Source organism: Sprattus sprattus (assembly GCF_963457725.1).
Source record: "Sprattus sprattus genome assembly, chromosome: 2".
Classification (NCBI taxonomy): Eukaryota; Metazoa; Chordata; class Actinopteri; order Clupeiformes; family Clupeidae; genus Sprattus; species Sprattus sprattus.
The window spans coordinates 28520284-28546016 of NC_137921.1; the positions used below are offsets into that span (position 1 = coordinate 28520284).

The 25733-nt window shown below is 44.6% G+C and overlaps 1 protein-coding gene across 4 annotated transcripts; it reads right to left on the minus strand.

The window, feature by feature from the left end:
* Nucleotides 1-2074: 2074 nt before the first annotated feature.
* sh3gl1b (SH3-domain GRB2-like 1b) lies at nt 2075-24002 on the minus strand. Of its 4 annotated transcripts, none has more exons than XM_080832552.1 (10): nt 23841-24002; nt 18006-18074; nt 16072-16144; nt 15516-15659; nt 13003-13136; nt 10999-11157; nt 8254-8357; nt 7875-8008; nt 7574-7621; nt 2075-2333 (listed from the first exon to the last, which is right to left on the minus strand). In XM_080832552.1, exons 1-10 carry the CDS (start codon nt 23883-23885, stop codon nt 2140-2142), a joined length of 1104 nt encoding a protein of 367 aa, XP_080688678.1. In that variant the 5' UTR covers nt 23886-24002; the 3' UTR covers nt 2075-2139. The 4 variants fall into 4 exon arrangements, with proteins under 4 accessions (XP_080688678.1, XP_080688677.1, XP_080688680.1 ...); XM_080832551.1 differs by having other exon boundaries at nt 8254-8360; XM_080832554.1 differs by lacking the exon at nt 7574-7621.
* Between the last annotated feature and the right edge of the window lie 1731 nt (nt 24003-25733).

The following is a 25733-nucleotide window of genomic DNA, read 5'->3' on the forward strand; positions in this document are numbered from 1 at the left end:
GGAAAAGAAAACATGCTCAAGACAGACTGCACAGGGACCGGAAGTGTGGGGTCTGAGGGAGGTGGACGGTGCAGAGAGGAGCTGTGTAGTGTGTGTGTGTGTGTGGGGGGGGGGGGGGGGGGGAGTAGAGTGTGTGTGTATGCGTGTGCGTGGCGGTGGGATGGCAATATCATGTGGGATTTACGTCACTGGGAAGCTGGAAGGTGTTTGCATGTGGTCGATGGCATTCGTCTGGCATCAAGCCACATGCTGTACTCCCGTGGCCACCATTGGGCTCTTACAGTGAGTGCACTGCACACCACCCTCTTAGATGGCTCTCTACTTTCAAACAAGCACAGACACAGATGTGCCACACAAGTCTTTCGTCCCCATACGGTCAAGACCACAAAGGCCTTTTCACATCATACAATCCAGGATGATTCACTGGCAAGTGCTATGACAGATTACTATGGGTTAGAAGAACAAGTTAAGGGTCACCTAACTCAACATGAGGATATGGAAAAAGTCTGACAGCAGAAATATGCGGGGTGTGCGTCTGTACGACACAGGCGTACGTAGGCTCTCACCCGCTCATTGTGGGGAAGGAGGTAAGAGACACAGACACTGCCAGCAGCATCAGGTGCAGGAGCACTTCAGAGCAACAGATAAATTAAGCGCGACAGTCTGACAGACAGACTGACTAACAAGAGGCACTCAACACACAGGCAGCTAATGGTAACAAGGCAATCAGGTCACGAGATTTTTTTGGCTCGTACAAAAATAGACCAATTAAAAGACATGAGTATCGTGCACATTAGGGGGAGAGGGGGTGTTTTGTGATTTCAAAAAAATGTGCAGGTCCCTCCCCCCCACTAATGTATAATCTTAGTGTTTTAGTCTCAAACTGTAGTGTGATGACATTGTAGGACACAATCTTTCTCTAAAGTCATTGAGCCGTCAAGCCTACGCGTTGACACATGGAAGTCCCTTCTACGATCAATTTCAACATGAGATCCAAGGTGCAAAATTAACAGTTGGTGCAATGAAATGCTATTTTAGGACTCATTTTCAAGCAAACAGTTTGACCCAGAGTGCATCTACAGAGAGGACCTACCCTGGGTGTGCACCCTGTGGCTCAGACATGCTTAGCACTCCAGTTCTAACACATAAGAGACCAGCCTTACTAGCACGCTAACCAGGTAACCTCTACAGAGCATAACAGCAACAGACGTCTTTCAGTTAACTGGTAGATTGGCAAGGATCAGTGGCTCAGCCTGCCCAGCAGGGGGGGCTAGAGGTCAATGTGCGTGTCAGCTCCACTGGGCACTGCAGACTGGTGGCTCTGCCTAGAAAGACAAAGTGCCCACATTTTGCACCACCACTGTCCGAGTGCCAGGGAGTCCCAGAAGCTGTTGCGACAGCTCCTAAGACACACCAGCCAAACGCAGGCTGGCCTCCCCCACCACGAGCCACATTCCTGCCCCATAAATCCTACAAGTTCCAACCACAAGCAAATGTTAAAATAGTTACAGGGACACTGAGTTTACTCCAGAGAGACCCGGCAGCCTGCCGTGCAGAGGCTTGGCTGTAGATATCTGTAATGATAACTAAAGAAATCCCCACAGCACATCTTCTATGGCAGAGGCTCATTTCAAATCTCCTCGACTTGACTTGTGTCTGATTTCGGGATACCTCTGTGGTACAGAAAACGACATACAAAAATGCTAGGTTAGGTTACAAAGTGTATGAGTGTGTTTGTGAAGTCACGTTTAGGTCAATTTTCACTTGCCGTCAGTCCATTAATCATCGTCCAGTTTTTTTTCTTCCTCAGATGTGTTAAATTGTTTTTTTTTCTTCTTTGTTGATTTATTTAGTTTTTATCTTGCCTGTGATGGAATGTGAGAAGCCACCCTCTTCCGTAAGTTTTCCTCTCTTGAGAGTCTCGGTGACAAAGTGCCAGAGTACAGGTTACAGTCTTCGCTCAACGGCCGTGGTGATGAGGATGAGTTAACACCGAAGACTGCTTCAAACGGGCTCCTCATTTTCCCTCCTTCCTTCCTTCCTCCCCTCCCTCTCTCCCTCCCTCCCCCCTCTATCTCCTTCTCTCTCTCTCCACCTCCCTCTCACCCCCTTCTTCCCTGGGTCTTCAGGAGAAGCGCCTCAGTGAGGCAGTGGGACAACCACCTCCACGTAGTTGAGGGGGAAGAAGCCTGATTGGCCGCGAAGGGCACCCTCGTACCAGTTCTCGTCGATCTGATTGGTCAGGGTGATGATATCGCCCTCGTGGAAGCCCAGCTCACCCTCGTTCTCCGGCTCAAAGTCGTACAGCGCTTTACAGCACGCCTGCTCCGAGACTGCAGGAGGAAGGGAGAGAGAGAGGAAGGGAGGAAGGGGGAAGAGAGACAGAGAGATAGATGAGCAGCAAAAGGAGGGAGCACAGAGTAGAAAGATGGTTTGAAAGTAGGTAATGGGTAAGATGGGAGAGTGATGACAAGAGGAAAAAAAGAGAACAGAAACTCCATTAGATCACACATTCGAGTCACATGCACTGTTGTCTGCAGAGGAAAGATCTCTCGCTCTCTGCTCCAGCTGTCCACCATCATGACTACTATGTGTGACTGACGACCTGGTGATGCAACGCACTCCAAAATGGTTAGACACAAACACAGGCCAAAACTGTATTAGTCTGAATGTGAAGTGTGACACACTGCAAGCTGTGTTAGTCTGGAGTTTTATCACGCCCGGCTGGCTTAGTCCTCACACAGTTAGTCTGGAGCTGGAGTCTTCACACCCGCAGGGATTAAGAGCACAGTAATGCGGCCTGGCTAAGCGCGTTTTGGCACAAGGCCTAATCATCTGGACTAAAGTGAGGACAGTCGCTCCCAGGCCAGCACGCCTGCCCCTGCCTACTTTCTCACCTACACCCAAACAGCAGGTCACACGCTCGTGTTGAACCAGCCACCAACTCTGCACTCGCCTCCCTGAAATCACATAAAGTCACCAGATTTACTGGACAGGAGCCTGCACCAAAACTGGTTTATTTATGGAGTAGCAGAGAAACCCGTACTCAGTAACACCGTATTCGGGATTTAGTTACATGATGTTAACACCTACATACAGGCTGTACACAGAGTGTAGGCAACACACATTAATCTCATCTAATAAAATAAAATAATCGTCAGAATGGGCCTTGAATGACTAACAGAAAATGTCTATAAACACACCGGAAATTAGCAAAATTACTCTGTACAACAAATAACTGCACGCAGATATACCATTAGCTGAGCCAACTACCACCGCATATTTTCAACTATTACGCAATGTATCTATGTTCAAAATAGAAAGTACAGAACGCAAATCTGATATTTTTTCATGGCTAAAGTGCTGTTATTCCCAGGCTGTTCTAAAGTGTATCTTTGTTTATATTCACCCTGCCTCTTTACAAAACAACAACCAACCAAACAGGCAATGCGTTCTGCGGGACAAGACATTTAGCCCTTCTGACCTCAAGAAAAAAAAAAAGGCCAACAATAAACAAACTAGAATGCGTTTCGTGAACGAACTGCGAGAGTGTGCTTGCTCTGTTGCGGCCATGACAGAGAGAACAAGTGCCTTGGAATTAGTCTCTTCCTCTCCTAGTCTCCTAGAAGAGTGAAGAAAGTAAAGAAGAGTGGAAGAAGGAGAGAAGAGTGGAAGAAAGAAAGAAGAGTGGAAAGAGTGAACAAGAGTGGCTCTGGATAAAGACAGTAAAGAGAGAGTGAAGAGGGAAAATATTGAAAGAAGGAGAAAAAAAAGTGAAGCAGAGAGATGGAGTGTGAGAGAAAGTAGAGTGAGAGGGATAGAGAGAAAGAAGGAGAGAGAAAAAAAGTAGAGTATTTGCAGGGCTCTACGCTAAGGTTTTTCCCAAGGAGCACATGTGCTCCTAAATGAAAAAATTTAGGAGCACACAAAAGAAATTTAGGAGCACAGCAGGTTTTTTTTTACGCGGAAGCAAAGCATGTCATACTCATTTGCGACCTATAGTTACAAACATTGTATTTTCCAACGTTTAACCCCATTCATGTTCAGTTATTCCAAAGCAATTTAGCTGGTAAATTGATCAAATGACTGCATTTGTTCATGCAACGCTTTGGTTGACCTCTTATCAATTGTTATTAGTAGTATCTTACATAGCCAGCTTTACTTAAAGTTTATTGTAAGATATAGCTTGTTAGACTTAATGCAGTTAGAGTTAGACTGTAGGTCTAGTATCCAACGTAAGCAACACTTTTACTGTATAGCTAGAGCACGTGTATCACATTGGTTTATAGTCTGTCGAATTAGTTCTAGTTATTGGTGTTCGTTGGCATAAAAAGTTAGTCTCCTAGTAAGTACATCTGATTAGAGCTAGCAACCATGAAAAACCTCTTCTGAAACTAAGAAGGATAACTATGACTAAATGTGACTAAAACTAATATGCATTTTTGTCTTAAGACTGAATCTAAAATAGCTGCCAAAATGAATACATCTCAGTGTTCATTTTGGCAGCTATTTTAGATTCAGTCTTTTAGATTCAGCAGCTATTTTAGATTCAGTGCATATTAGTTTTAGTCACATTTAGTCATAGTTATCCTTCTTATTTTCAGTCTAGTTTTCGAAAACTGAGCACACTACAACAGCTACGCTGTGTCCAGGTATATCCTGAAACGTTTTTCAGTTAACCTAATGATTAAAGGTCTCTCATGAATCATTACTCCCAGGACACGGGTTAATGTTAACTCACGCTATCGGTCACGCTTAATCCTCTCCAACCACATTAGCAACAAAATAAACTGGTGAGCTAACAAGTTAACCATTCTTTCAGTATAAGCTCCTTTTCCATAGCCCCGTACAGCTAGGATACCTCACGTTACCGTAGTAGGAATACAAGCCTTAGCTAACTATATTCACACAACTAAATTCATGAATTACTTCACAGGTTTACTTCACAACTTGAATTAAGGAAAATGATCCCCCGTTACGGCTAGCTGAAACTGCCAGTGGATACTCCCGTTACGTAGTGTTAGTTAGCCTTTAGCCCCGTACTCAGATATTACAGCTGCTTAACACAGCTAGGATAGCCAACGTTACGGTAGTGGGAATACAAGTTTTTCAAGTTCGCACGTACCTATTTATGCGAGTGAAATACTCGCACTGTAGAGCCCTGGTATGGAAGGTGTCTCTTAATATTCCTAGTTATACAGTTGAATGGAGAGGAACAGAGAGAATAGGTTCCTTGGCGCAGGTGTCAGTGAAGCACAGGTGCAAGCCAGTTTAATGAGCCTATTATGATGTCATAATGCCCCTTAGTTCTGCCATGCAAGTCTATGGGGAAAAAAGGGGATGAAAAAAGAGGAATAAAAAAGGAGTGGCAAGGAGTACCGCCACGAAAAGATATAGCAGGTTGCACCGGATCGGGCCGGACGTTTCGGTGTTTGAACGGCGTCTCTATCTCAATCGGGCGATGCGTAGTTAGCTGCAAGAAAAACGGGGAGAATAAAGAAATAAAGAAAACTTATGAAGAACAATACTGTGCTTCCCTTCGGGCAAGCACACTAACTAGTTGACTTCCATTGTCTATTAAGATTTAATGTCTAAATAAAAGTGGTCATAGTAAATCTGTTCTACCCATAGCGTCAGAAAAGAGAAACCCCAGCGACCACCACCAGGGCCGTCTCCTCTCCCAGTATGCCTCCGATGGCCTCGCTCACTACACTCTGCTGGGGTCATTCTAGGAACGCACACATGGGTCAAAAACAAAGGAGGGGCCTTTTACACAGCTGTAACATCCATTAACAGGACAGAGGGACAGAACAAGGAGGGTCAGCTAAAGGCAGACTTCAGTAAGGTAATTTAGTTAAGGGTAACTTCATTTCTTCTTGCAAACACGTAGTTAAAGCCTGGAGGGGACTGAAGTGTTTTTTTTCTGTTCTGGGAACTGGGCTAAAAGTAACACTTTGCAACAATTTGACACTTTTTGAGGTATGGTTTTATAGGCAACTAGCTTTGGTACTATTCTCAAATTCATTTTGATAGCATATGGTCATGTGAAGGACAAATAAACACCAGTCTTTCCCACTAGCCATCCAAGATATGCGCTATGTAGTTCTGTGTACTAGGATGGAATATCCTGCATAATTGGAAGAAAAGCTTTACAGCATGACAGTGCCAGCTTTACTGCCAAAAGGCACCAGTAAAGTGTGTTGGCAAGCTTCTATCAGTGTCAGCTGGACTGTTGGTGCTGTTTGAAAGTTTTTTGCATGCCTTTTAAATAGTTACCTTGCTAGTTTTGCCTGAATGAGCAGACTATACCATATGCAGTCTAGGGAGAATGAGCCCAAGCAATAGAGCTCATAGCTATAATGTTTGCATTACTGCCTGCCAGAAACTGAGCTCTGCACACTGACCTTCCAACACCGCGCATTCCATGAGATGCCCTCCGGTGCAGACCAGAATGACCCTTTTTGCCCCGGGTTGCCCTTGCATATATCTAATTCTCTTTCCAACTAATAATAATATCCTTGCTTCCTGCAGCTTGGCACAGTGTGAGGAGAAGCGCGCATTTCCTCTTTTATATGTGACGTCTGCCATGTTTGTTTCATCACCTACGCTGGGACAGCCCCTAACAGCTAGTAGTACGATGGTGCAACTCCACTCTAAACAGGAATGAGGAAAACTGAGTGGGATTAACCATTAACCATGCCACAGGAATTTAAGTGTGTGTGTGAGGGAGAGAGTGTGTGTGTGTGTGTCTGCCTGTGTGTGTGTGTGTGTGTGTGTGTGTGTGTGTGTGTGTGTGTGTGTGTGTGTGTGTGTGTGTGTGTGTGAGAAAGAGAGAGAGAGAGTGTGTGTTTGTGTGTGTGTGAATGTATGTGTGTGTAGTGTATGTATGAAGGAGAGAGAGAGAGAGAGAGAGAGAGAGAGAGTGTGTGTGTGTGTTTGTGTGTGTGTGTGTGAGGGAGAGAGAGTGTGTGTGTGTGTGTGTGTGAGGGAGAGGGAGTGTGTGAGGGAGAGAGAGAGAGAGAGAGAGAGAGAGTGTGTGAGTGTGTGTGAGAGTGTGTGTGTGTGTGTGTGTGTGGTTGGGAGAGAGAGTGTGTGAGGGAAAGAGAGTGTGTGTGTGAGTTAACCAACTAAGCCACCTCAACTCAGCCAATACGTGTCTCCCGAGGCATGATTCAATTGTTCATTTCCACAGTGCAATCCCATTATGGAGGCCGGATGCAGTCAGCTGCAGGCGCTGACCAGGGTTTAGGTTAGACGATCTGAATTAAATCAATTGATCACGCTTCCAACCAGTCCAGATTAGCCTTCAATCAATACAGATTACACAAGCTGATTGGATGACCCCATTTCCCCACCATTAAAAATGGGAATTTAGTTATTCCCCCCCCCATTTCCTCTTACAGGCATAACTATAACAGCCAGGCAAGAAGCACTGTTAATTGTGGAAGCATGCTCTTGATTTAACACCCTTCACAAGCTGCTGTCCAGAGCTTGTCATGAAGTGTCTTTGCTAGCCCCCTCTGCGCTCCCCTGTTCACACGCACAAACGAGGGCACTTGCGACCCTGACTCACGCGGCCTGGGTTTCCGTGTTGAGGCTCGGCCAAACTGGAGGTACGGGTCTGATGAGGTCACAGCAGGGGGGAAACACAGAATGAGATCACTGGCGAGAGGAGCTAAACAACTGGCAGCTGCATCCTTTGACCTACCCGTACTCTCTCTCCCCCCCCCCCCCCCACACACACACACACACACACACTGTGCTCCTCTTCTTCTCCTCAGTTGTGGAGGAAGTCAGAGGGGCAACTAAAGGCAGCCGAGACTCAGAGACTCAGAGCCTGCGGAGGCCCCATGCTGCCTCTCTGGGCGACTTACCTGAGCTGCGGGCAGGAGGAGGAGCTACAGACGGAGTGAAGCCGCCGTTTGATTGGTCCGGCTCTGGAAACTCGTAGACTGGTTTGGGCTTAGGGATGTATTCCCTGCGGGGGCGGGACTGTGCCTCCATTATCCTGGAGAGGGAAAAAGAGTTGATTGACATTGCACAACAGAGACAGAGCATGTGCCTAAGGAATAATTACACTTAAAGCACGTCAGCTGTTTTGTGTTTACAAATGGCTAGATAGAGACAGTAAAATGCCGCTTAAATTATATTAACTTTTTCCTGAGATTGCCTACAAAAACCATGCAAGTACAGATGTGAGCGCACATGAACATGGACTCACACACACACACACACACACACACACACACACACCTGTCTTTTAGCTTCTCTGATAATTCCTCCAGGATCTGCACGGCCTGCCGGTGATACTGCACCTGGGACTCCACCAGTGAGGACAGCTGGCTCACCTGCTCAATCTGCTGGAAAAGGCACAAACGCAGGAACAGAAACACACACACACACACACACACACACACACACACACACACACACACACACACACACACACACACACAATACACACACAGACACAGTTACGAAACATCTCATTACCAAATATATAAACACAGTTGCCCCACAGAGCTTCTCTGTGAGAAACATTTACACAAGTAGTCTGAAGGACATGCTGGCTGTCAATAAACTGTAACAGTTTATAAGTGTTTTTACTAAACAGTCACCATACAGACGTTACAGTATATGTATCTATACCGAACAGTCATGGCACAGATGTAAGAGTTTGATGCATGCAGTCGTATGGCAAATACATTGTATGTGTGTGCAATGACAGATGAACGGATTGGGGAACCAAATTACTAGCGCAAGCTCCAACCGGAAATCAGCTGCCATGTGGGTCAAAAACGCATTTCTATGTACCTTGAGGTCAATCACGGGGTCCCTTCTCATACAACTGGCATGATAGCTATGTTGACAGTGTACGTAAATAGACTTACTTGTGCATTAGGAGGAATGTTTCAAGTTACATCTTTTATTATTATAAGTTTATACCACTAGCCACAATGACAGAATATACTTATTTTGTTAATTCAATGTCTGCCTGCCTCAACACACTCACTATGGTATGGTAGTTTACCATTTACCATCATTGATATTCAAATGTATATTGATCAAACTTTCCGGAGTACACTTTTTAATCAGATCTGCTTCATACAGCTCTTGATATATAAAAAATTGTCGCTTTATGGCACGGCGCAGTTTTGTGCCATTCAACTTGTAATGGAGCTTGGTGCGGCCAAAAGTGGCAATTGAAAAACCCCACAGGTGTAACAAACCACACTACTGTCTCTTCAAATTACATGAATTTGTTTTTATTTAAATACTAACATACTGAGCAATATCACATTCTTATAGGCAGTGCAAAAGGACGACCGGGAGATTTGGTTACATGTAATCCTATCTGTCGTATGTGGGTACAAGGAAAATGTTTTCACAGCAGATGGCACTGTAAACCCTCAGAAAGAGAAAGTCAAGGAGGAGGAACAGGAAGAAGAGAAAGAAGAAGGAAAAAGAAAGAAGAGAAAGAGGAGGACGGAGAAAGAAAAATGAAGATGGAGAAGAAGAGGAAAAACAATCCTTCTCTTCACTCACACATCCACAGAGAGAGCACAGGTACAGGGAGAGCACAGGTACAGAGAGAGCACAGGTACAGAGAGAGGACAGGTACAGAGAGAGCACAGGTACAGGGAGAGCACAGGTACAGAGAGAGCACAGGTGCAGAGAGAGCACAGGTACAGAGAGAGGACAGGTACAGAGAGAGCACAGGTGCAGAGAGAGCACAGGTGCAGAGAGAGCACAGGTGCAGAGAGAGCACAGGTGCAGAGAGAGCACATCCACAGAGAGCACAGGTGCAGAGAGAGCACAGGTGCAGAGAGAGCACATCCACAGAGAGCACAGGTGCAGAGAGAGCACAGGTGCAGAGAGAGCACATCCACAGAGAGAGCACAGGTACAGAGAGAGGACAGGTACAGAGAGAGCACAGGTACAGGGAGAGCACAGGTGCAGAGAGAGCACAGGTGCAGAGAGAGCACAGGTGCAGAGAGAGCACATCCGCAGAGAGCACAGGTACAGAGAGAGCACAGGTGCAGAGAGAGCACATCCACAGAGAGCACAGGTACAGAGAGAGCACAGGTGCAGAGAGAGCACAGGTGCAGAGAGCACAGGTAGAGAGAGCACAGGTGCAGAGAGAGCACAGGTGCAGAGAGAGCACATCCACAGAGAGCACACATCCACAGAGAGCACAGGTACAGAGAGAGCACAGGTGCAGAGAGAGCACAGGTGCAGAGAGAGCACATCCACAGAGAGCACAGGTGCAGAGAGAGCACAGGTGCAGAGAGAGCACATCCACAGAGAGCACAGGTACAGAGAGAGCACAGGTGCAGAGAGAGCACAGGTGCAGAGAGCACAGGTGCAGAGAGAGCACAGGTGCAGAGAGAGCACAGGTACAGAGAGAGCACAGGTGCAGAGAGAGCACATCCACAGAGAGCACAGGTACAGAGAGAGCACAGGTGCAGAGAGAGCACAGGTGCAGAGAGAGCACATCCGCAGAGAGAGCACAGGTGCAGAGAGAGCACATCCGCAAAGAGAGCACATCCACAGAGAGAGCACATCCACAGAGAGAGCACAGGTACAGAGAGAGCACATACACAGAGAGAGCACATACACAGAGAGAGCACAGGTGCAGAGAGAGCACATCCGCAAAGAGAGCACATCCACAGAGAGAGCACATCCACAGAGAGAGCACAGGTACAGAGAGAGCACATACACAGAGAGAGCACATCCACAGAGAGAGCACATCCACAGAGAGAGCACATCCACAGAGAGAGCACATCCACAGAGAGAGCACATACACAGAGAGAGCACATACACAGAGAGAGCACATCCACAGAGAGAGCACATCCACAGAGAGAGCACATCCACAGAGAGAGCACATCCACAGAGAGAGCACATCCACAGAGAGAGCACATCCACAGAGAGAGCACAGGTACAGAGAGAGCACAGGTACAGAGAGAGCAGAGGTACAGAGAGAGCACAGGTACTTACATCGGTTTCCAGCAGGTTGTACATGCTGGTCTCGGCCACCTCCTTGGACTCGTGGAACTTTTCCAGAGCCTGCTTCACCTCCTCGTCAGGGATCTTCCCCAGCCGCTTCTTCTTGTAGTCGTAGTCCAGGCGACGACCCTCCAGCTTCTTCAGGTGGTGCTGTAAGCCAGGAGGAACACATTGCCTTTACTGTGAAGGACTAGTGCCTCATGGCAGTATTGTGAAGGACTAGTACCCTATGGCAGTACTAATACATAATAATAATAATAATAATAATAATAATAATAACAACAACTAGACGTAACGCAAAGCGTTACAAAATATGACCGCCGAACTGTTCAGTAGGTTTTGGCACAGAATGAGTCATGGTTGTCAGTGTGTTTGTGTGTTTTTATGTGTTTTGTGTGTGTAAATTGGTTTGTGTTTCATTTTTATGTATTAAAGGAATTATTTGTGCATGCGTACATATGTCTACTGTGTGTGTATGTGTGCATACGAATGTCTACTGTGTATGTGTGTGTATCTGTTGCAGTTTTGACCATGCATTATGGTGCAGTTTTGACCATGTCAGCCAGAGAAACCTGCACTTACATCACCCCATGTTTGCTTTTTCATTTTTAAGTAGGTGGCGCTATACATAAAATGAGTGGTTATGGGATGGGTTGACATGGCCCCTTTAGACAAACATACAAAAAACATGTGGCCCTCCAAGGCCCTACAGTTCTCGGGATATTCAAAGAAAACTGTCAGGCCACCTACAGGCCAGTTGGTGTACAGTCACATAAAAAGAAAATATTGTATGGCCCCCCCATGGACAAAATTGCATGAAACTTGGCATGCATTCAGAGGGTCTCATATAGATCCACCACTTTCAATTTCGTGCACTTTCGTCAATATATGCATAAGTTATAAGTGACTGGAGTTGTGAAGAGAGCCTGCCACGCCCACACCTTTCAAACTTTGTAAAAGACTCTCATAACTTTAAATTCCCCATTGCTGAAGAGTAACCTGACCACGTTTGAAGGCATTACCATTAAATCTGTAGGAGGAGTTCAATCACATGCGAGGTGTGAAAACAAAGTGAAGTTTCCAACCACCAACAGGTGGCGCTATAGGTGATATCAGTCAGGTATATGTACGCGTTCGGGCCGGATCCAGCGTCCATTCTAAGACATTTTTTCTGGATCAAACAATGTACGCAAGACTTATAAGAGACTTTGAGTTTTGTGGCAAGCACTGGCAAGTTGGCAAAGTTTGAGCCCACACCTTCCGACTAATGAGAAAATCCAATATAACTTTTAGTCGCCCAAGGCTGAAGAGTAGCCGGACCACATTTCAAGGCGTTACCATTAAAGCTGTCGGAAGAGTTTGATCAGATGCGAGGTGTGCAAACGCCGTCAAAACGCATCTTCCACTCAAAATGGCCGACTTCCTGTGGACCTGCCACCATGGCGTCGAGAGACTTTTTGGTGCGTCCAAGCATGATGAAGACGTGTACCGAATTCCGTCAAACTACGCCAAAATAACCCCAATGCGCAGGGTTTTTTGCAATGTTCTAGGGGGCGCTACAGAGCCATTTTGCTCCATCCATGGACAAAAACTCTACCGAAGATGGACGGTTACAGCCTTGATGTCCCTGGCAAATTTGGTAATTTTTCGAGCACTTTGACATATATTCGATTAAAACACCTAATTTTTGCTTTTTAATTTTTAACTAGGTGGCGCTATACATGTAATCACTAGTTATGGTATGGGTTGACATGGCCCCTTGACACAAACATACAAGAAAAATTTGGCCCTCCAAGGCCCTACGGTTCTGCACAAACGAAAGAGGGATGCGAGAGGTGGCAATACTGTACTGTACTGTACAGAAATGACATGGAAACTTAGGAAATGACATGAGAAGTCAGAAGTGTCACCAAAAATTGAAATGAAAGTGCCATGCTTTAAGTGCTACTTATATGTTTGTCATATGACAATAAGTGATGGTGTTTGTGTGTGTACCTGTATTTCCCTAATGTCTTTGTCATATAGTCCTTGCAGGGGATCAATAAAATTCTGTTTGACATCAATATCAAGGGAGTCCTTGACCTCAGCCATCCTCTTCATGGTGTCCCCAGCATCCATAAGAGCTCCACCTGAAGCACAGACCAGTCAAGTCATTCAATTTATACACAGCTTTATCACACTGCTACATAGACTACACACAGACAGACACAGACACAGACACACACAGCTAACACACACACAGCTTTAACAATCACATTGTGGGTTACCAGCCAGCAACCTAACGTGTTTCCAAGGCTTACATAGGCTACGGCGAAGCTCTTTCTTTAAATGGCTTTGAAGGGCTAACTTCGCCCAACACGCTGGCCTAAAAGACCAGCCCCCGCTAGATCTGATTGTTTAGCTATCCTGTCACTCTTATGGGCCGAACCTTTCAAAATGTTTTCAGAAGGGCGAGACTGGCCTGCACATGCAACAAACAGGCTTGCATAGCAATGACCCGTTTTGGCTATAGCTCAGCATTTTCTCTCTAAAATAGAAACAGAATAGCAATGGTGTAGTCTGTTACAATAATTTGATAATAAACTGATGTTTTAGTATTATATCAATAGATGCAACATTACATTATATTAGTCTTTCATTCGTGTATTTTTGTCTTCCCTTCTCAGAAAGGGTAGAAGGGCCTGACTACTCCACTGTTTAGGGTATGTGTCGTTCATTTTTAGCATTGTATAAAACGGCTCATATGAAATTATTCTCTCAATCACCCATGTCCTGTCGTACCATGGACTCACTCAACAGTACTAATGCTCTGGAAAAGCAACTGAATGAATTTTCAAACTGAATTTATATAGTGTGCTTTTTCATGTCAACTTTATTTGTATTTAGCTTTAGTTTAGGGTATACTGCAGGGGTCGGGAACCTTTTTTGCCTGAAGAGCCACTTTTACCATTTTTTATTTTTTTTTTATTTTAGAAGAGCCACAAAAAGACGGTTACAAGAAAAAGTTTGGATATTTAACTAACCGTTACTTTTATTCAACACAGTTGTTTTTAATACATTTTCTACTTGTTTTAAAAGTTATGGTACTAGTAACTTGAAATGTAAATGGCAATGGGAAATTACAGAAGTTAACAACGTTACAATGTAACAACGACATGAATTAACAACGTTAACAACACAACACTCGAAATTGAAAATTAGGCCTACCCAGAGATTAATGCGACCTCGGGTGCTGCAAAGACTTGCTGATGGGCTTGTAGTCTGGCTCATATTCAGTGAGGTGAAGCTTCATGCAAGCATTGAGGCTTTCATCATTTAAACGCGAGCGCAGGTTCGTCTTTATATTTTTCATATGTGAGAAAGATTTAAAGATAGATTTCTCACATGCATAAGTGGAACCGAACATGGTTAACACAGTAATACTAACACGTTGCAATGTGCGATATGTTATGGGCAGTTCATTCCAAGTTTTTAGAATCAGTTCGTCTTCGGATGGAAGCGTTCCCATGTTAGTCCACTTGTGTTCGCTTGCAAGCTGTGCTCGCTGACGTGCGATTCCTTCCAGCTGATCGTTTAGTGTTTTGAACTTGCCCACAGGTCAGATGAGGTCAGTTTGGCACCCTCCATTTCGAAATTGCCGATAGAAACACCAGGGATGCACGATAGGTTTTTTCCCTTTATGACAATTTTCTCTAGCCTTTCAACTTCAACATTGAAAGTTTTCTTGTTGACGAAACTGTACGGAAATCTGTGATTTTGTTTGATATTGGCATGGCAACCTGCCGCGAATGTAACAATATTGTGCAGGCTATGGTTACGTTACGAGAGTTAAGTGAGGTGGAAAGTTAAATTAAATCACTCAGATAGACCTACGTATTTGGCAGAAAGTCTTGTTATTTTAATATAAGTAGTATTGACTGTGCTTTTAGCCTCGGCTGATCCCTTGATTACACGTTTTTTCCCCGTATTTTTCTCCAACCCATTTCGTCCGAGAGCCCCGGCCATCAGCAAAAGAGCCAGTGGTGGCTCGCGAGCCACAGGTTCCCGACCCATGGTATACTGTAACTGTAGAAATAGTTTTGGGTCTACTCCCGTTTTAGGCACAATGGTAGACTAGTAGATTATAGATGAATAACATTTGAGATGGAGTATCATCTGGTGTATCCACCTCGGGACAGTTTGAGGAGTATTTCAGGACAATTGGAGCCCTGGAGGCTAGACCATAAACACTCAAGTATCAATATTATCAGACCCTTATTGTCCTCTCTTCTGGTGCACACCCACATACATACACAAACACGACCAGCACAGACCATATTTCCCATTCCTGTAAAACTGTGTAATATTTGCTCTGCAGAAGTGAAGGCAAGATATCATTCTTTTAATTAATCATATTATAGGCTCCGCCCTACATTCATGTTTAACACATTCAAAGCGTTCAACTATGCACTCACACACCCATACATACACACATTAGTCTGAACACACATACACACACTTGAACGCACCAAAGTTGGTTTCCTCTCCCAGCTCGCGGCCGAACTTGCTCATGCACTCTCCCAGCAGGCCCTCTGCCTGGGGGTACCCCGGGTTCTTCACCTGGCCGCGGATCTTTGACATGGTGTTCAGCATGGAGAGCTTTGCCCGGGACGCTGTGGCGCGCGCGTGCACACACACACACACACACACACACACACACACACACACACACACACACACACACACACACACACACACACACACACACACACACACACACACACACACACACACACACACACACACACACAGGTTATAGATTGAGGAGACTACAGCAGAGGCCTGTGTTATGTAAGCAGAACGACCATAGAATTAGAACGAGCCATATGGCCATTCCTATTCAAAGCAACACTATTTGTGTCAAACCCGAAGAGTAGGAGGCAAATTAATTAATGGGCGCTCAAGTATTTTTCGATATTGATCGTTCCATAAAAAACATTATGCATACTCAAATAACAGGCACCCATTCTTGGCCAGATGTGTTCCAACAGCAAGCTGTTATGTAGACCTGCTGGGAAGGCTTACCTGGGTTAGGCTGCAGGTACTCTGAGGTTTTAGAGATGACCTCCACCACCGTTTTGCCAGTCACATCTACTTTCTACAAAACACAGGGGGGGGGGGGGCTGGATGACATCACTACTGGAGAAGAACCACCACAAAACACAAGTAACTAGGGCACAGAGGAAAACAATTTCAGAATGATGGCCAGCAGCATAACGGACGTCATTGGCATACAAAAAAAGCATCTATTTCTCTTAAGGGGGCCATGCACGCATCTTCAACGTTTTTATTCAGTCACGTTTTGGTCTAGATTTATTGTGTGATTTATAGTTATAACGAACCCATGAGTGAAAACACAGTCTCTGTATAACACATGTGGGTACGCTGGTCCACCATAATAAATCAACACCATAAGCATGCCAGAAAGAATGTCATTCTCTGATTTTTGAGTCCTTGAAAATGCTATGGAGATAAATAACTTTTTATTACACAATCGTGACGAATGAGAATTTTGTCAGATTTTGTATTTATTTATTCATTTATTTTAAACAGAAAAACAGCCTGACACTTTTCTCTCCCCAGCCTGGCCTGCAAAGAGGGCCTACATTCATGACATGGCTGAATAAGGCAACACAAGCTATAACAGTTAGTTAGTTTGTTAGCTTGTTCCTGTCTCTTTCTAGATCGTTCTCCTTCTTTTTCTAGTGTTGAGAGTGCTTTGTTGGACCGAGATAGAATGGAGTATATGGAATGGAGCATATGGAACAGCCATTTGGTGAGAGATACATAATGGAACAGATGGCAAGATCTGATCACACATAGTCCCATCAAAGAGAATCAAACAGGAAATGCTGTATTGGAGCATTCTAAGGTTTACATTTGACCAACTCCACAGCCTATCTGACCCAGTTTACAGTGAGCTTGAAGTGTTGCTTGAATTTGAGAGAGAGAGAGAGAGAGAGAGCAGAGGGACTGGGTTACTCCTGCAGGCAGGAAGGCAAGGGAACATGCTGTACACACCACCTCGCTGTCAACAGTGCAGAGTGGCAAGACCAGGTGGGAGGTGTTAAGACCACACTCCGACATGAGAGTTACTCTCACACACACACACACACACAAAAATGCATGCATGTTCCAGCACTAAACACAGTGCTTTAACATGATAGCATGCAGAGTGCTGTGTGTGAAAGCTAGCAGAACACTTCTCAGTAGCCTCCGCAACAGAGCCCCCTTCATGTTCTGCTCTTATGGCTTAAGACTAAGCCTAGTGACAACTGAGCAACAATATAAGGCATGACCCTCTGATATGGGGTGATTGGGGCGGTTGTGGTGGTTGAAAACCCACTTTCACTATGACTGTACTAGAGCCATCAGCTCAGTGTGTGCAGACTAAAGCTGTGGCCTGTGGTAACAGAGCCACTAGTGCGACATGCCACACAAGGTTAACGCATCAGACTAAAGTGGTGATTAACTCAGTGGTGGCAAATGGATCAATGAGAATTTAATTAGGTTCTTATTAGCAAGCGTGCTAGCAGCCTTTTGTCTGCGGGACCTTTGGGTGACAACACTAAACACAGAGTGACTCATTAAAAAAAAGATATGATTCAGCAAGAAGGCTTAGTCACTCTTTATTGTGCATCAGGTGATAATCAGACAAACAAATACTGTGAGCATATCTAGCCCTGCTGGGGCCTTTGCTGGGGGGCTTTGGGTCCTTCAAATGAAGGCAGAGAGAAAATTTCCTCATCAGAAAACAAAGCTTTTTGAGATTGTGAATTGCACATGTGTAATTTTTTGTCAGTGCACATGTACTTTGCAGTCGTTTATCAATATGAATGAGGTCAGCCTGCTCCGAGTTCAGTAAATAACGGCCACAGCACGCACGCATGCACACACACAGAAGAGGCAGGGCTGTCTGTTGCTGGCCAACGACTGTAACTGCTGGGGATTTTACTCACCCGCTCCAAATCTTTGAAATCCTCATCCAGTTTGGTTCCTTCTGCGCCGCCTACCTTCTCGCTCACCATCTGCGGAGAGAGAGGGGGGGGGGGGGGGGTCATGCTTTGTTGTGGGCAGAGCTAAAGCAGAGCCTCCATGACTTGGCACACAGTCTCACTCACACAGACAAACAACACAACTAGCTGGTTATGTAAGTGGACCAGCAATAGGAGTCCATTTCTTGCTTCTGTGTTGGTGCCGTTGTTCAGATGATGCTCCTCATAGTTTAGCTAACAGCTCAGAATAGGGACAAAGGCACAGGTTGACACATTTGTTAAAGGCACAGTCTGCAATTCTGGTGAAAGGTTGTTGATATTTGAGCCCCACAGCCAATGAAATCACACCCCTCCTTTCCATGCTCCTGACGTAACATGTTTTTTTTTTTTTTCATACTAGCACCTCATGTTGATAGTTCATACCAGCACCTCAAGAGAGAGACTTGGGGTAGAGAAAGGGTAACATCTGTATGTAACCACACCATTTCTAATATTACTCAGTCATCAGCTAAATTACTTTATCCTCAATGATCATCATGCTTAGATCACTGGAGATCATGTGGTCAGTTCCTAGAAAGGGCTCCTGTAACATTAACATTAACATTAAAGCAACACTATGCTACAATTTACGACCAAGACTTTTCCATTGAGGAGCTTTGTATCGTCATGTTAAATTAACTACTGTTTAGCTTAAGAAGGAGCAGAGGATTTCGTTGACTCCATTCAAAGTGATTAATTATGCCCCTTGCATCACAACCAGATTTTAAGACAGCAAACGAGTTTGCAAGCAGTTAGCGTGAAATGTCAAACATTACTTTAACCATCTCAAGATATCTTCACATTCACATACACATGCAAACACCTACAAAGGTCAGTGTGCACAGGATACGAGATAGAACCCTGGAGATAGCAGCTCGTTATCTAGCGCACACACACACACACACACACACACACACACACACACACACACACCTAGCACAACAGAGCCAGAAGGAAACCAGAGACCAGTTCATCACTTTAGGTCTGGGAACGTTTTCCACCCTTGGACAATAGTGTTGCCACCTCCAGAGACACAAGATCTGCCCTGCTGATGTTCAAGACAAAGATGCTACTGTTTCCATGTGCTAAGACTGCACATCTTATAATTTACCCCCCCCCCCCCACACACACACACACACAAAACACCTTCCAAAGCTAGCGCTCTGTGCAGCGTACACATTACAGTGACAGTACGCCCTATTCTGTCCCGTCCCCCAGGCCTAGTGATTCCTGACGTGTACCGTCCTGACTATTAACTCACTACTTCGTTGCAAATCCCTTGTCATCTCTGAACTGCTGTGATAATCGTATCAATACCTTTTTCAAGTTTCTGGGTGGCCCAGCGGCTTGAACATGAGATTGAACTCAATTCTTTTGAGTTCAGTACGTTTAGAAGCGTGCTGTGCTGTGCTGTGCTGTGCTGTGCTGTGCTGTGCTGTGCTGTGCTGTGCTGTGCTGTGCTGTGCTGTGCTGTGCTGTGCTGTGCTGTGCTGTGCTGTGCTGTGCTGTGCTGTGCTGTGCTGTGCTGTGCTGTGCTGTGCTGTGCTGTGCTGTGCTGTGCTGTGCTGTGCTGTGCTGTGCTGTGCTGTGCTGTGCTGTGCTGTGCTGTGCTGTGCATACCTACACTGTTGTTCTGGGTTTCCAAACGCACTTCATAGCTGGAATAGAGCTTCGTGTCTGAACATGTCAGAGCCACAACTACACAACTGTTCATGGAATCCTAGGCTTGTGTGAGAGAGGGGGCAGTTCTCCCTCATAGTCAAACACAGAGGAGAAAAACAATGTCTGCCACAGCACCAAAGCCAGCATCTGACCCGACCCGGATCCCGGCCGGATCCGTCTAGGACTCTGCTGCTCTTTGGGACATCGTAAAGTTTTCAACCAACACATGTTGAGCATGGCGTGTGTTTTTCTCCTCCAAGGCAACGTTCGTTTGAACAGTGATAGCGCTCATCGTGCTTTTCAAGTGACATCAGCGAATTTGTTAATTTAAAACACATGCCTTTTTTATGGAGAGGAACTCAGGATACACATACTACAGCAAGTTTCCCCCCCCCTTTTCACGTTTTTTCCTTTCACTCTTTCTTTCTTTCTTTTTTTCCTTGAGCTTTTTTCTAGGTCATCCAATTGACCGTAACAGTTGGATTTTCAGAAGGTTTTTTTACTGTACAAGGCAAACCACTTCCTTTCCTGTGAAAGACAGCATAGTGCCTCTCAGCACATTCTCAGGGAGTGGTCACTCCCCAATGTGTACAAATGAACATCACAGTAACAACTGCCTAATGGACATTGAGCTGGTTCAGCAAAACTACAGAAATAACCCAAAGAAACACACCAGTTGTAATATGCTCCAGTATAATATGCACAGTGTTTCTGCTTCTGTTGTGAACAGAGGCGTTTAGGCCAGAGGCAGTGAGTGATCTCTCCTTCGTTAGGGCCCTGAGCATTTATGGGTGAGATGAGTCTGATACAGTCTACACAGAGGCTTCACTCCACAGTAGGCAAAGAATGGCTGTTTGTATAACTATGACGATAGCAAGAGTCAGGGCAAGGAAAGGGATTTATTATTTAAGAGGTTTTGTTTGTCTCTCTCTCTCTCTCGCATGTCATCCAAATGGCTTTAGCTTATGAGTGGGCGCTGCCATTTGATAACGTCAGGGTTGTAAAACTTAGGCATGAGGTAAATATGATACACTTACAGCTCAGCATAGGTAAAACCCAACCCAAACACAACTTCTTTCCCTTAAGGCCACGGTCATAGGTAAAACCCAACCCAAACACAACTTCTTTCCCATAAGGATACGGTCATAGGTAAAACCCAACCCAAACACAACTTCTTTCCCATAGGGCCAGAGGATAAGAGCCATAAAGCAATTGCTAAAAACAAATGTAAGATTTCTTTTGTTAGACCATGGCTTACTTTGGTGAACATTAACAACAGATAACCCGGAGAGAGAAAACGCAAGGTTTGGAGGCAGGAGGGCCTGGTCACATGAATGGGGTTTTTACAACTGCAATTCGACAGAAAGAAAATGAAGTCACTATGACACAGCCTCACGCAGTTTGCATATGTTGAAGGGGAGGAGAGGCACTGGAGCAGAATCCCTCTGTGCTAAAGAATAGGGGGATTGTGATCAGTAAATGAAGGCGCACGTATGACCATGAGTCAGATTCCAGCTCAACGACGCAGATCAACTCCCTCCAAAGATCTTGCGATACAGGAAGCCGACATCTGTGTCAAGCTGCACGCAATCCACATCTATGACCAAATACATTAACCCATTTCATTGGAAATAACCATGCCAAAAAGACTCTCCACGGACTCAACAAAAAGGAAACCACCAGCATTGGAGTCACTTGAGGCAACCCACCATGGGGTTAAGAAGGGAAGGACCTGTTGTAACAGCAGCAATCATTTTTACGAGACGGTCAAGCAAAAGCCAGCAACACTCAGCCCAATAGGTAGTAGCATAACCATGGCAACCATGGCACGACACAAACTCTTTACCCATTAAGACAGTACCATATGCAACCTAGAAATTCATTAAAAACCAAACCACAAGCAGCAATGGAATGCCTAACAGCGTCTCCGTCTGAGCATTCTTCCGTATGTACCCCACAGAGAAATGGTACAGAGCACAAACAGTGCAATGGGGAACATATGGAAATGTGTGACTGCGCAGTTATGTGAGCGGGGGTGTGTGGGCGGTTGGTGGTGGGTTGAGGAAAAAGGAAGAGGGCAAGCGGAAAAAGTGTAGTGGGCCTGTCGAAAGTTTTCACATAGTTACTACTGTGTTTAAAGTTTTTTATGAACCAGGAACCAATTTCAGAAAAAAAATTCCCGAACACAGGAATTTGGTTTTCGATAGGCAAGGAAACCTTGAACTAACAAAACTATGTGTCAAAGTAGGAATGCAACTTTCCTTGGGAGCCTTCCTAGCTGGTTCTGACATCTTGTTTCTCTCTTGAGTATTGATTGTAATGGTATAATGTCACTGGCCCACCGCTGCAGTGCAGTCCAATTACCCAGTAGGCCACCCAGGGCCCTCGTCCATACGCCTTTCAGAGACCCACACTCACTGCACTCCATTTTCCCCAGACGGTCACCGCTCGCTCGCTCCTCACTCACTCACTCACTCACTCACTCACTCACTCACTCACTCACTCTCTTTTCCTCTCCACTAGTGCTTATCTCAGCAGGAAAAACAGTGGGCTCTCTTGCCCAACTTCCTCTCAGGAACCCATCCAGATTCCTGGGGAGCAGATAAAAGCAGGGGGAAGCGTTGAAAGAAATGTGTCAGTCCGACGAGAGAGAGAGAGAGAGAGAGAGAGCGAGCCCCTGCCTCATCCTCACTTTTCCCTAAAATCTCAGGAGGCGTTAATCAGCCAAATGCAAATAGGAAATATACACCGTGTTTGCTCACTAGTAGGAAATTAGCATATATGTGTCGCCTCACCGAATTGGTCCTACTTACAACACACGTCCTACATATTTCCATGAGAAGTATCCATGACAATATTCTGTATGTGGTCATAAAGTGCTTTAGTTCCATTATAGTGTCTTGATGTTATGCATGCTATTCACCTGTTTGTCAACAGAGACATTGATTATTGATTGACGTCCAATAGTTATGTTATGTAGGTCAATCGCTTCACTATTTATCCAACACTCCTTCCATGGACAAAGGTCTTCATGTCACCATCATCTGAGGAACAGAAGCCTGTCCCTTCAAAGGAAGAATCATGGGACATAGCCTTATGCAAAATCAAAGGAAATTTCCTATGGCATTGCAGTAAAAGAAAACAAAACCCTGCACCACTTTTCTGCAAATTACTGTAGCAAGAAACGTGTTACTTTTGTTACTGTTACTATTTAGTCTTGCTCCCGGCGATACTAAACCCAACGTTCAACGCAAATGTATTGACAAACTTGGATGCCTTCCCGAAAATGCAGGGAGCCACCATTCCTTCCCGCAAACGTGGCAAATTCAGTTTAAAAGGTATTTGAGGTGGGTTAGGTAAAGTTCGGCTAGTGGGGGCGTTGCAATGCTGCAAAAATACCAAGGTAGCTAGCTAGCTGGCTCTCTAGCAAGCACAAACCGTTAGCTCCGCTAATAAATGGGAAAACGCTGCTAGCAACAGCTGGTTCTTTATAGTTGCAAATCAACCCCGGTCAAACTCGCCACAGAGTTGGAGCTTTGTAACATTCGACTGTTCTCTTAGAAAATATCATGATTATTGACTGCTATTGCAAGATAGCTACCTTCCTTCAGCAAGAAACGCAGTTCGTTGAAAACAAAAGTTATGTTCCAGAGAAGTTAACTCGTTAGACAGACGGCCAAGTATAGCGACCATAAGAAGCACCATAAGACGCCTGAAGCATTAGCTAACTAGCTATCGCTATACAAATTCACAATGGCAAAGTCCCAGTCGTGCAAAACGAAACCCAGTCATCTTATGTCAAATGAAAACTTTTACATTGTTTTATGAAACCAAATTGTAGAGTCGTGTCATTCAACTGCCAGTATGAGTTCAACAATGACAACAAAGTTGATTCGGCAACAAGTTCGGCAACCGAGTTGTCTAACATTAATAATACGGCTAGCTAGCTGTAAAAATTGAAAATCTGCAGTTAGCAGCAAGCTTTCTGATATACTATCTGGCTAACGGTTCTATTGCGACTAGCTTGGAGCTATGCTAGGCTGAAAAGATAGCGTTAGCAGTTGACTAACTTAAAAATGACGAAAGTTGTGAACAAACCTGGCTTGCTTTATAAAACTGTTTCTTGAAGCCAGCGACAGACATGTTGAGGCCTTCCAAACGTCGTTAGGTGTTACAAAAAAAATCAATGAAATATGAAATGGTGATTCAATTTCTTATAGACTTCAGCTCCTACGCCACTGCTGCCCACAACTTTCCCAACAAGACATTACACGGCGTCTGATGGTAGCTAGTTAACGATGTCCACGAAGGCTTCTAGCTAGTTGTGTGCGCATGAACTAAGAGGAGTCACAGAGAATATGAATGGCAACTGGACTAAGAAGCGGTTTTCGAACTGACGGAAGTTTATCCCACTGACATACAGATCTACAAATGTGCTTTGCTTTATGCGATTGAATCAAATTTGAAACGCTGTCAGTTGCATTAAACAGGAAGGTTTTGCGACACATGTAGCCTACTCGTGCACTCTGAAGCTAGTCTAAAATGTAAAAAAAAAAAAACTAAACAAATATTTAATACATCTCATTGATAGTGACAATTTTTAGTTTTCAGCTTTCTTTTGAATTGAAGCCGTAGGCTTTACCTAGTTGTAAAGAGAGTTTACTTTCTGCAGGCTTATATTTAAATGATGTCCGTCTGCCTTATCAATTTAAACTTCATTACCATTCCTCTCATTTCCCTACCTGTCTTGATTGTGTGCCCCCCACACACCCCACACACACAGCTTATGCACAGGCTAGCCTACTTTCTTTTACATATTTAGGTGGGACACATTTTGTCCATTAGATGGATCAATATTCTTTATCCTATATCCAACCATCCTTGCAAAGCTATTTGCTTCATTATTTTAACCTTTGGTTATTTACACCAAAGGGTCCCTTTACATTAGATACCTGTCACTGCCTCCAAGCCCATGCAATAAATGCTTTTAAAAAAACACTTAAGTCTTTCTTTTGTTCTGTCATATGCTCAACTGTGATACTTCCTACAAACCAGCCACAAAGGGTATTAATTGATAGAGAAAACGTTAAAACTAGCTTTGCGTAGGCCTTCCATAGGGTTAAAAACCAAATACTTCATAGCCCTAATTTTGTTCTGTCCCCGTCATATTTGATCAGGCTTCACATACATCAAAACAGCACATTATACTTTACTTCTAACAAAGGCCAGATTTTTAAAAACGTGTTTAAAATATTGGGATGTTAAAGTAACACTATAAAACACTTTTTGAGGTATGGTTTTATAGGCAACCAGTTTTGGTACCGTCCTGAAATTCATTTTGATAGCAAATGGTCAGGTGAAGGACAGATCCTTTCCCACAAGCAATCCAGGATATGCCCTGGGGCCTAGGGCCTTTTCTTTTCTTTTTGCAAGGTGTTCTAGCCAGGAAACACAGAACCGCCTAGGGCCTAGGCGGTTCTGTGTTTCCTGACTCTTAAGTCATTCTTACGTAAAGTGGCTGTCCAGCACCCACAACTGGTGAAAAGTGGAATCGATAATAATAGTCCTTCAGGGACAAGAAAAATCCTGCAGGTGGCAGTATTACACTTTGTAACTCTCTACTTTGTAAATACGGAGGTTGAGACACGTTGTCTCGGTATCATGTTTTTCACAGTAGCCTAGTCTATATTGTTGGCGGACATCCTCATGTCTATATGAGGATAGTTTTCATTTCCACATTACTGTTCTGCAAGTTAACATTGAACTTTACATCACCCCTCATTGGCAGAGTCTATATAACCTTAGTTGGTATCCACTGATGTATGCTCACAACTGTTTCAGTGGGTAAATGTTATCTCTGGCTTTGTTTATGAACACAACACATTTACCCTGTATAATATACGAAATAAGATGTTCAGGTCCTTGTGCCTGTATTTAGGGAGACACACAAAAGCCAGATCACTTTTGCCTCATCACTTGATCATATACCCA

Excerpts from the sequence above, each read along its gene's own strand:
- sh3gl1b (XM_080832551.1), bottom strand. The coding sequence starts at position 23,885 with ATGTCTGTCGCTGGCTTCAAGAAACAGTTTTATAAAGCAAGCCAG. Across the intron at positions 15,660-16,071 it reads GTACCTGCAGCCTAACCCAG|CGTCCCGGGCAAAGCTCTCC; the intron begins GTAAGCCTTCCC and ends CGCGCGCCACAG. Across the intron at positions 8,361-10,998 it reads ACAACCTGCTGGAAACCGAT|CAGATTGAGCAGGTGAGCCA; the intron begins GTAAGTACCTGT and ends TGCCTTTTCCAG.